At 40.3% G+C, this 12,228-nt stretch overlaps 1 protein-coding gene across 2 annotated transcripts in view; it reads right to left on the reverse strand.

Annotated features, from left to right (window-relative positions):
• ano1b (anoctamin 1, calcium activated chloride channel b) overlaps nt 1-12,228 on the reverse strand; it is a 226,703-nt gene that overhangs the window by 40,744 nt on the left and 173,731 nt on the right. For both annotated transcript variants that reach the window (XM_075469194.1, XM_075469193.1), the window contains 4 exons: nt 11,666-11,766; nt 11,041-11,183; nt 7,795-7,947; nt 7,621-7,673 (listed from right to left, as the gene is read on the reverse strand). In XM_075469194.1, coding sequence (XP_075325309.1) covers nt 7,621-7,673; nt 7,795-7,947; nt 11,041-11,183; nt 11,666-11,766 — 450 coding nt within the window. The remainder of the gene's footprint in view (nt 1-7,620; nt 7,674-7,794; nt 7,948-11,040; nt 11,184-11,665; nt 11,767-12,228) is intronic.

The following is a 12,228-nucleotide window of genomic DNA, read 5'->3' on the forward strand; positions in this document are numbered from 1 at the left end:
ACTCTGGTGCACCTCCCCAAAATTGTAACTGACCGCAGACAGTGCCGCAGACATCGCCGCAGGGAGGAGAGAAAGGATGCCTCTGATTGGTCAACTCTACATCCGCTCTACACAGTGGTGTAGTCTACGTTGAACGCAGGTATACGGCGTATACCCACCTCTTTTTTTGGTGGATTTCCGTATACCCACCTAAAATGCTCAGTATACCCACCTAAAATTCGTTTTTCAACATTTAGAATAGCACAGCCACGTTTCATCAACTACCACTTCTCATGGAAGCCTTGTTATAATTTAACAATACAACGACAACACTTCAGAATAGCATTCATTCGGAAATTGCGGCAGTCAGTCAATCTCCCAGCGATTCACTATCAGTTGTTTGACAATAACGTCCCATAGAAACTCTTCTTCTTTGTATTAGTTGAAAGCGGTGATTCTCTAACGCACAACAGCGCCCCCTATAGGAGTGGAAGGTGGAAAACTAAAATGGATGTGTGTGTATATATATTTTTTTATGTATATTACATATATAAACGAATGTAATACATATATATATATATATATATATATATTCCAATTAATTAATTCTGACAGCCCTTGTGTATATATATATATATATATATATATATATATATATATATATATATATATATATATATATATATATATATATATATATAAAAAACAACCTTTCTCAAGATGTGATGGTGTTCTGCTGCTTTAAAACAATCACTCTGTTAGGCCTCGCTCTATGAGGGATGAGTACAAAGATTAAGTGTCACAGGGAGTCCCATTGCCACTGAGATACACAGCACACAGTCCACACAATCAAAGTGAGTTTATGCTGTCCCTCATGCATGCAAGGGGCAGGTAAGTGCAAAGCTGCGACCCCACAAACATGTTTGTCCCTTAACACGTTAAGACAGCATTATAAATGTGCTGTTACCAGAATGGCAATGACCAAGTCGTAGTGCATTATTAAAAGCCCTGTGTTATGTCATAGTATTGTAGTACTATGGTACTTAACTTTTCAATGACTATTACAGCGCGCCACTGGAGGTACGGCGTGCATTAAGGGGCTACTATTGGTCCCGAGGGGTCCCGAGTCCCGACCCCTAGTTTGGTACCACGGGCCTATGACTGGCCAACTATACAGTATACCCACCTCAAAAAGGTAGACTACACCACTGGCTCTACACTATGCGTATTTCCGGTTTGCTAACCGGCTAATGGTGACGCTAACCGTGCTAACCGTGACGATTCTTTCGCCTCTCTGCCAGCTCCAGTAGTAGCAATATTTCTTCTATTTCTAGATCGATCAGCTGCATCTCAATCAAAGTGCGCACTCGTCCAGTCGCCATTGTTGTTGAATGACCTCCGTAACCGTAACACCCACAATCCTAGCTTGTTCGTGATTGTCCCTCTTGCGTTGTGGCGTGGGATTAACATAGCGCAGACAGCGCTTCAAAAGTAGGCATAAATCAAAAATAACTGCGTCGTGTCTGCGACAAGCTCACTGTGACACACTGCTGCGAGAGTATACACAGCCCTTTATACTGGGGCGTGCACCCTACGTCATCACATGGTCATGGTCTTCGGTCCTCAGGCCAGAACCTCCTCATGGTCCCAAGGACTTCCTTTAAAACCAGAGGAGACTTGTCTTTCCAGGCTTTTGCTCCTAAATTATGGAACAAGCTGCCTGTGTCCCTTAGTGAGGCGGAGTCTGTGGATTCTTTTAAGAAGCAGCTGAAGACATTCTTCTTTAGATAGGCTTTTAGTTGATTGGCCCGAAGTCACTTTTTGTATCTATATATGAACTTGTTTTCTCTTTGTAATTTTGTTTTACTGTGTAAAGCACTTTGTGATTTTTATCTATGAAAGGTGATATATAAATAAAAGTTCTTCTTCTTCACAGGTGACTTTGTTGGTATAATAACTCGATCTGCACATATGTGAGATGGAGATATCCAGTGCTGAAACCACTACCCTCTGGCGGTCAGGAAGAATGAAATAGAACAACTGTTCTAGGATTACCAGATTATTCAAAACCCTTAGTTCAAAGAGTAGATACCGCTCCAGGCTGGCATCTGTCTCTGAGTGTGTGACCCTGTGTGTGTGTCAACAGGTGCCAACCTGGATGGGTTAAAAGCGGAGGACCAATCTACCTTCGGGTATCAATAAAAAGTCAACTTAAATAGATTGCAAGGATGGGTATATGACAACAGTGTTAACTCAAGCACATAGGGGGAAGTCCAGACCAATAGATAACTGCTCCTCCAGATTAGATGCAGTGGCCAGAGCACTGCCATCTTGTGTTCAAGTAGTAGTAGCAGCGTCTATGGGAGTTAGAGCCTGATTCGGGCCGGATTTTTCTGTCCGAGCCCGGCCCTCAACCGACAGAAAAGTTCTCAATTCAGACCCGAGCCAGAGATTAATTAAAATATTTGTGTCCGAGCCCGCCGGAAGCCCGAGACCAGTGACCAACGCAAGATGGCGCACCCTAATCAGTAAATACACATTGGTGACAGCGCACCATTATCCACCATAATCCATTATAGCTTAAAGCGTTTCCACACAGTGGATTTCCCCCTCTCATTTTCCACGACTTTCAGTTCTCCAGAAGCCGGGCCCGTCAGGCTTCGGTCGGGTTGCCATACTCTAATGGGAGTGCTCTCATCAGCAACTATAGTGTTATTTCACCCATTAACACTTAAAGTACCTCGTGCAGTGGCTGTGATATTGTTGCAGAACAAAATATCTCATCTGTCTCCCTCCAGACATTTCTCCTGCATGACAGTTATCCTTTCACAGCCAAGTATTGCTGTAGAAAGATGTACTACACTTAATCCATCCACACTGCTGCTTACTGCACAAGATGGAGAGCCTCGTGATTGCATGGCAGAAATAACTATCAGTGTTTTACCCAGGCCAGACTTGACTGATACACCTTATGAAAATGCAGAAATAACTATGTTAATAGACAGGTCAAGCAGGAAGTACCATGATGGAACAAATGCTATAGTAACAGAAACCGAAGTTCTCTTCAAAAGACCACTACCAAAAAAGTACTCTGGTCAAGCAGCTGAATTGGTAGCTTTAACTGAAGCTTGTAAATTAGGAAATGGAAAGGTTGTTAACATTTACACTGTACACGTGTTTGCACAGTAATGGATAAACAGAGGAATGACAACTTCCACAGGTAAATCTATAAATCATAAAGACTTGATTTTAGCATTATTAGATGCTATTCAAACTGCCAGCTAAAGTAGCAATTTGTAAATGTGCTGCACATACTAAAAGCACTGATCCTGTCTCAAAAAGTAACAGAAAAGCAGATGAAGAAGCAACAAAGGCTGCTCAGTTACCAGCAGAAAACCTCTCCAAAGTGGAAACTCACATAGAAATAAACCATAAAGTGTTATGTGATATGCAAAAAGCAGCCACACAAACTGAAAGACAGATGTTGCAAAATACAGGTGCCGCTTACAATGCACAGTCGGACTTATATGAGTGACCTGAAGGAAAACCCATTTTGCCAAAGAGCTTGTTTAAATATGCTGCAGTATTGAGCCATGGACCATGTCATGTTTCTTCAGGAGGGATGGTAGCAATAATGAACAAGGTTTTTACAGCGCATGGTTTTATTAATTACTCAAAGAGTTTTTATCTAACATGTCTAATATGTGCAAAATATGATCCACAAGGTGGCCTAGGACCGGGGCGAGGGCAGTTCTCGAGGCCAAAATGCCCTTTAACGCGTTTGTGTGGATTTTATTGAACTAAATAAACGTGAAGGAAAACGGTTCTGCCTGGTGATAATTTATGTTTTTACCAAATGAGTTGAAGTATGTCCATGTGCACCGGCAGATGTACTTTCAGTAACAAAAGCACTGGTGAATGAAATATTTCCTAGATTTTGAATTCCTGAAAAGATCTATAGTGATAATGGGACACACTTTGTAAACAATGTCATCTCCCTGATGGCAAATAACTTAAAAATAGACCTTAGAAAACACTGTGCATATATCATCCACAATCAGCATGTTTGGTGGAGAGACACAATAGAATAATTAAGTCAAGGATGAATAAATAAATAAATAACAATAATAATAATAATAATAAATTTATTTTAGAAGGCGCTTTTCTGGACACTCAAGGTCACCGTACATTAAGTAGATAAAAACACATCAATATCACAAGTAGTAAAAAACAAAAACATAACAATATCACAAATAGACAGAATATGGATTGTTACAAACAAAGGCTGGGACAAGGAAGTTGATATCAAACAGAATAAGCCATTTTGAACAGATGGGTTTTTATGTAGGAGTGAGTGTGAGCGTGCATGGTTGTTTGTCTCGTTTGTCTCTGTGTGGCCCTGCGATGGACTGGCGGCCTGTCCAGGGTGTACCCCGCCTCTCGCCCATTGACTGCTGGGATAGTTCATCAGCTGGGGTGACGCCAGAGCAGCAGATTAAATCTAGAATGTGTCCTTTAGAGTGTGTGGGAATAGTGGTATGTTGTTGACATCCAAAACTCTATAGGCAGGAGGTGAAGTCTTTGGTGAGAGGCAGATTGGTATTGTCCATGTGGATATTGAAATCACCAAGCAGTATTATGTTTGGTGAGAGAGAGGATAGATGGGTGAGAAAATCAGCAAAGTCAGTTAAAAAGTCACTATTCGGTTTTGGGGGACGGTAGACAGCAGCAATGATGGTTGGAGTGGGACCAGATAGCTCACAGACAGTAGATTCAAACGTGCTAGAGACAGGCACAGATAGCGGCGAGACTTTCCACTTCTCGCGGTGAATTATCGCGGATATGATGCTGGCAGAGAAAGGAGGGGTGTGTAAAATGTTTGGAACTTTTTTTGCACCTTTATTCCTGACAATACTTCCCCAGATGGCAGCATCACCAGGGTCCTAGGCGGACTCGCATCACTCTCCGCAGAGCTGACAGAGAACTCCGGGATCATCGACCCCTTCACTGGCATGATGGAGATGTGGTTTGGCCGGTGGAGCGGACTAGTTACTTCAGTACTGCTATTTCTGTCTGTTGTAGCAGCTATAGTAGTCACCTGTGGTTATTGTTGTATCCCATGCTTGAGAGGACTGTCCCAAAGACTGATTGAGACCACCCTTACCCGCAAAATGTATCAACAGGTAGAGGGTGATGATGATGACGAGCTACACGAGGATGATGGAGACAAGGATGCAGATAACATTTAAAGTGCAAAGAAGTGCCTTGCAGGACCCCGAGAAAATTCGCAATGATTTGTTTAATGAAAATCTCTTTGAAGTGTTGAACGATGATCCAGAAGATGGGGTGGTCGGTGGCGTAGTGGGTTGTGCAGGCTCCCCATGTATAGAGGATACAGACGGCCCTTAACTGCATGTCATTCCCCCTCTCTCTGCCCCCTGCTTCCTGTCTCTCTCTTTAACTATCCTGTCCATTAAAGGCTTAAAAAGCTCCCCAAAAATGTTTTTAAAAAAAAATTAAAAAAAATTATCCAGAAGATATACAAGGTTATGCAAAGAATGTTAATTGAAAAAAAAGATATATAGACATGTATTCCTAAATGTGTTTAATCCTTCTTTTTCTCCTTGCATAAACAGGAGGGAAATGTTAAAAATATCATGAAGTTATACGGTGAGAAAAAGCTTTACTATGTGATGGGGTAGGACTTGTTTCCTTGCTGCAAGATTAAATGTTTTGTGTTAATTGTCTCCAGCGACTCTTAGCCTAATTTCGAGAGAATTTTCTTGACACACGTCAAGATAGAGCCAGGATGTCCGGACATTCCTCATAGAAATCATGAGAGGAAGATCACACTGAAAGACAGATGTGTTGTTTTGCACGTACATTAGGGTATGAATAGGACCTGGTTTCTTTGTTGGAGGTTTTACTTCTGATGCATGCGAGCTATGACCCTGTGTACACAGTATTAAAGAATATTCTCCACTAAAAACTCTTGCTTCCAGTATCATTGATTCCAGCCTTGTCAACTTTGACTCTTGACCCTGATAACAACAAAACTGTTGCCCAGGAAACCCTCCTTACAATAAGCCAAAGTATGCAAACCACTCCACAGAGGAAGCATGGTCCATAGCCCTCTACAATACACAAACACACTTATGTGAGCATAGTTTTGGTAGACTGAAGGTCAGCATTTGATAGTCATCCCTGAAAAATTGGCCAATAAATTTTACACATCTGAGCCTTGGTTCTCCTTCGTGTTTTCGAAGACTTTAAGACCCTAAACCATTATATGTGGATTAAACTGTGGATTGTAAAAAGTGCATTGTATTGAGTTGTCACTGTTAAGGTTTTGTTGCAATAATGTTTAGACAGTAAGTTTAATCTTGGTCAAGTTGATGTTGGTTTTGATTTTGCATCCAAACTAACCATCCTCCTTTTGTTTAACCAGGCACCTTAGACATAAGTCACACACTGACATTTGAAGTCTGTTAACCAGAAATGGACACAAAGACAGGGATTTGGATATCCTACTCTGCAGGTCCGCCATTCGCTTTCATAAGCTGGCAAATGTGCTTACACAGACAAAGAACCCAGAGAGCTCCTGTTAGCAGAAGGTTAGGGGCAACATGTCTGCCATTGTTGTAGCTTCTCTGGCTAACATATGGTTCTTGCCTCCATTTTGACTCAACAATCTCATTGTTCTGGCTTGCACTTAGTGACTTACTGAGCACATGGTCACCATCTTGTCCCCTTACCATCACATGATCACGGCTACTGCTTTGTCTCATGGTACTTCCCTATTTTCCCATACAAACACACACAGACATCTACACCGATGGTCTGTCTTTTATTCCTTATCTTTTACATAGCGTGGTAGCTTAACAGACAGTTAGTGTCTATCAATGAAAGTAACATTGATTTAATCATTGTGCTAAGTTTAATAAACTCTAATGTACTATTTTAAAGGAGAAGTTTTTGTAGTCATTGTGCATGTTTAATGTTATAACTGCTGGTTGTGAAGGTCAGTGCTCAGATTCTTAATTATTAGGGCCATTTCAGACCAGGGCGGCAAAGCGTGGCGGAACGGAAGCGATTTTCACCGGCGGAGGTGAAAATACATGGAAACAGATCTGTCCTTGCACACCGACGCGGCGGTAGTCGGGCGGTAGCGGCGCGGAGACGCCTCCGTCCCGCGCTGCTTTTGGAAAATAGAACTCGAGCGGAATTGGGACGGCAGCGGCCGGCGGCGGCCGGCGGTGTGCCGTTGAAATGAATGGGGAATGCAGACAGGGCTGGAGCAGAACTACCGCGGCTGCGGACTGTCCAGTGTGAAAAGCCAAGTTGAACACACCGCCTGATAACCGGCGTAAGACTGCCGTCGTTTCGCTGCCGCCACGCCACGCTCTGGTCTGAAATCGGCCTTAACTTCTGACTTTTGGCAGAAGCCCCATAATTAATGAGTTTCATAAAAATGTTTGTTGAATGTAAGCTATTAACCATCTTTGGACACAATATATTTACTATCAAAATAAATAGGAAGGTTTGATGAAACTTTAGACTGTTTATTTTTATACTGTGTGTGTCTTTGTATGCGTGTGTGTTTGTGTAAGTGTATGAGTTCTTTTATGCTTGATTACTTACATTAATAATGACAGCCACTTTTGCTACCCCTCGCAATATGTTATACCATATACCTGTGGACATAAATACATATCTATTAATGAGCCGTATCCTGATGTATTTTTGTCAACATTTTTAATCTAATAGCCTTTACATTTTAAAAAAAACTTTACAAGAGCTACGAATATAACTCACCAATGTCTTTGGCTCTCGCCGCCACTGGTCTTCGCAACTCTGTCACAAATTTCTTAGCATCAAGGCGTATTTCTATTATGTTGTTGAGCAGAGCAAAGAGTGGAGCCAGTGGAAAGGATGCCACAAACAATGTGACAAAACCAAACTGGATTACTAGGAAAAAAAAGACATAGATGTTTCAAACCATCCAATGCTATTGTAAGGACAGAACACTGCATAAACATTTCAGGCATTAACAGCACAGTTAGCATACTTTTAACCATTCATCCATCCATTTTCAAGACACGCTTATCCAATTCAGGCTCCATAGGTTGGAATGTGACAGGAACACTGACAGTTTTTCCTCAAAAGAAAACAAGAAAAAAAAGCTTTGCCTTCAGCTCAGGTCTTTCTACAATGACATATTGGTACAGCATTCCAGATTATTGAACAGTGGCCCAAAGCAAAGGATGCAGTACAGCATATGTCCCGAGAGTATACCAAATGATCTAATAATATAATCCTCCACCTTTTCTGAGTCCAAAAAACATGAGAACATGATTATTTGGGAAATAACTCTGAATGTCACAGGAATAATGAAAGGAGACAGCATGCATCAGACAGGACCTAGGTGGATGTAGAATTCGATGTAGTTGTAGAACTTGTGAAAAACATGACAACCCAGGATTGAGACCAGGACACAAAGTTGTAGAAGAGCAAATAAAAAAATTTGGGTGAACAAAAACATAAAACTATCAAACAGTTTGCAAACAGTTACAGTTTGCTGAATATCTTTCCAAGTCTCTGTTAGTGAATGACTTGATTTGTGATCATCATATTGATATATTTTGTCTTGTCCATGTTCCTTTAACCAAAGGCAGAGTAAGAGAAATGGCAGCGATCCTCAAATCAGGGTTACTAATCAGTCCTAGACCCAGGATTAGTTTTTTAGCTCTTTTAGCTCTGAGTTTCAAAGTTCAAAGTTTGTTGTTTAGTAGCGTCCCACTTGGAGTTTCAGTCTGAATTATCAGATTTTTTATCTTAGTTAGGGATCTAGTACGGATAAATTCATGGCAGTGAGTGACTTTAACATTCATGTAAATATTAACTTTTATTTTACATTAGATTCAAATAGATTTTCTCAAAGTCCACAGAGACCTACTCACCCTCTTAGGGTGCTTGCACACCAGGGTAATGTGGGGCACTCTGTTCGATTGGGCGGGGAATACCGTAAACTTTCACACCTTAATTTGGTTTGGTTCACTTTCACAGTGCATTAGGAAGAAGAAAAAGCCTGGCTAATCGAGATCAAAAACGGAAATCCATCCCCTTCCGCCAGCCACAACCCAATTGGGGTTTTTGTTTTTAACCTTGGTGTCTAAACCTTTTTTTTTTTTTTCACAAGAAGCTGTCCAGAATGAGCAGCAGGCAAGGCAGCAAGCTATTCAGGATGTTGCTCTGTACATGAAATGAATGCAGGAGTATTGACAAAAACAGTGGAGAGCGAGGGATTACGACGTGGTGCTGTGGTTACACAGATGCCAATATCATCTTAGCCCAAAGGAAACAAACTCTAGTCCGTTTAAAGTGAACCAAACAGCTCTGGTGTGAAAGCGCCCTGAGGTTGCGGTGGCGTTTGGTTGTGTGAAACCTTCTACGCGAGCAGGAGACAACAAGAATGGGATTTAGGCCCATTTTAAAAGCAGGTGGTGAGGCCAGAGCAACATGGATGAGGCAAGTAGGAGAGATTTGCCTTGTTCAGTGGCCTTGCTCAGTGGACACTCGCAGGTAGACATGCATGTCTTTACCCAAGAATGTCTTCACACGAGAATGGCTAACGCTTCCACTATTCCACATTCAGCAATGTGGTGCAACATATCAAAGTACCAGAACAGACCTGTGTTCGCGCTAGGTGCATTCATGTGCATTCTCAGACACTTATCATACTTCTTTATTTACAAATTCACAGAAGCACTATGTCTGTAGTATAAATTTTCATGGAATAATAAGCTCTCATTGCCCACACTTTTACATGAAGACGATCCTACAACAACTGTCTCGAACTTCAGATTGCAGTTGTTTGAACAGAATCACCTTGCCAGTACTGTTGAACTAATGGTAACCTTTATGTAGAGATGTAAAAGAATATATATTAACACAAACCTTAATCTTTTCTTTAACTTAACCATGTGGTGTTAGTGCCTGGCAGAGAACTAAACTATTTTCTCAAGTCAAACCAAATAGTTGTAACGTGTAAAAAACACCAAGTGAAACTGCTATGTTTTCACCAGCTTGTTTGAAATATTCTCATTTTACTTTATGGTATTGTTGAAGAAAAAAAAATTGAAATCCTATTTAATTTATTGAGGATACAGTTGTAGCAGTCTGGCGTTTCAAATTCATATTTCTTAATGAAACGCAGTCAGTTTTAGACTGTTAAAAAAATGTCAATCCAGTTTTTTCCAAAATTTTAACTTTGGCCCCTTCAGTGGTTGAGTTTGACACACCTGGTGTAGATGATGCATTATTACGACCATCATTTCACAATGTTTTTTTTTCATTTTCCTCAATCTATTCATTTTTTTAAAATTTATCTGTTATATTTTTAGTAACACTTGGTTAGAGATGATTTGCAAATCGTCGCATATTTTAAAAATCTTTTTAATTTAATTAAAGTGTACCTCTAACACATGTATTTTGCTGTTACTTTGCATGTAACATTAACACAAAGTTTTAAATGTGACATATCTGACATAAATGTATCCATTTACCTCAGGTATATGGCAAATTAATAAATTACTTACCTTTGACTAGGTATTGTGTAAAGGAGTCTACTAACAAAAACTAGAAGATGGCCAGAAGCTTATGTGGGGTAAGATAAACTACCAACAAAATATAGAATCCAGAACTGAATTTATTGAAGGTGCCAAGAATTTTAAGTTTAAGATCCTTTAAGAAAATATATGTAAGGTATACACAGGACGAATGAAAATGGTGAGATCCTGACATTCAGTGTGCAGCAACCATTTTATCATTAGTCGGATTTGATCAAATTCTTTATTCAATCTTAAAGTTATTTGAACATTATGATGCAATTTTATGTTTTTACCTCATGCCTAGCATAAAACACAAGAGCTGCACTGACAGTATCTGCACAACACCACATAATAACACGCTAATGTTAATGTTTTGTTTCTGGTTGCGCTCAGGGTTAGGAACACAAAGAAGTCAGATTGTGTGTGTCAGGGTATCGGGTGTGGTACTGACTCATTTCCATATATTCAGGTGTTAATCCAGCAAATGGTTCCAAAAAGTGGTCGGCTTCATATCTCTGGAACTTCTTCTGTCTCTCTTCTTCTTGAAAAGTTCCATGTTCTGACCGAATATAACGAATAAGCTTCTTCAGCTTACTGAGGAACACATACACACACAAACAGACAAATAAACAAATACATAGACACAAATAAATGAATCCACACATTTGATCCAATTTTCTCTTATTCCTCTTGTGGCATGTAACCATGCTAAGATTATAATGGTAAACAGAGTTGGATTCAAAATGTTTAGTTTAATTTGCTGATTCCCACTGTTAAAGCTCTGAAATGAGTAAAAACTGAGTCAACAGATTGCCACTGTTTCCAAATGCTGATTGTCTTTTTTTCTTGCCACAATATTTCCTATAGAAGAGGCATGATTTGCAACCTTGGAGCTACAAAGATTTTAAAAAGATGGATCAACTGATGTGAGAGGAGAATTAAACTAAACAAATTTCTAAGTGTGGAGGCTTGGTTGCTTATTCCTACAAGGAATAGTGATGCAAGAAATATATTGAGTGTAGGCTCTTGCCTTGATATAAGTAATAAACAATTAATTTAGACTGAACTGTACTTACGGTACTCCAATCTCAAAAAGGTTGTTCTGAATGAGTTGCTTTCCCAACATGGTAATACTCAGCTGGATACACAGCTCCATCAGACAGCCTCCATGAGCACACTGTAAATAAGTCCCACAGTAAGAATATCTAAATGTGACCTAAGCAACACGATAAGAATTTCAAATATCATAAAGCGCGAACTACCCTAGAATAAAAAAAAAAACAGTTGTTGCAACATGGTCTTGAACTTAAGCCTCCTGTGTATAAGTCCTGCAAACCTCAGCAATCTCTCCACCATCCCTTTCTACAATCATGTCACTTGTTTGTAAGTAAATGCTTCATAATGACATTTGCAGTGGTTGCTATTGGTGTTACATCCTAAAGACCCATGGTGCTCTAACACCAAAAGACACCTTCTATGTATCTTCCAGACATCAGTATTTGAAACCCTGGGAATGAGAATGGGTTCATGTGAGGGAAGCTGTTGCTGAGGAGGAAGAGCAGTCATCTATACAGAAGGCCGGTGGTTCAACTCCTGGCTTCTCCGGGTCACAAGTCCTTGGGCAATACATTGAACTCCA

Source organism: Odontesthes bonariensis, chromosome 7 (genome assembly GCF_027942865.1).
Source record: "Odontesthes bonariensis isolate fOdoBon6 chromosome 7, fOdoBon6.hap1, whole genome shotgun sequence".
In the NCBI taxonomy this organism is placed as follows: Eukaryota; Metazoa; Chordata; class Actinopteri; order Atheriniformes; family Atherinopsidae; genus Odontesthes; species Odontesthes bonariensis.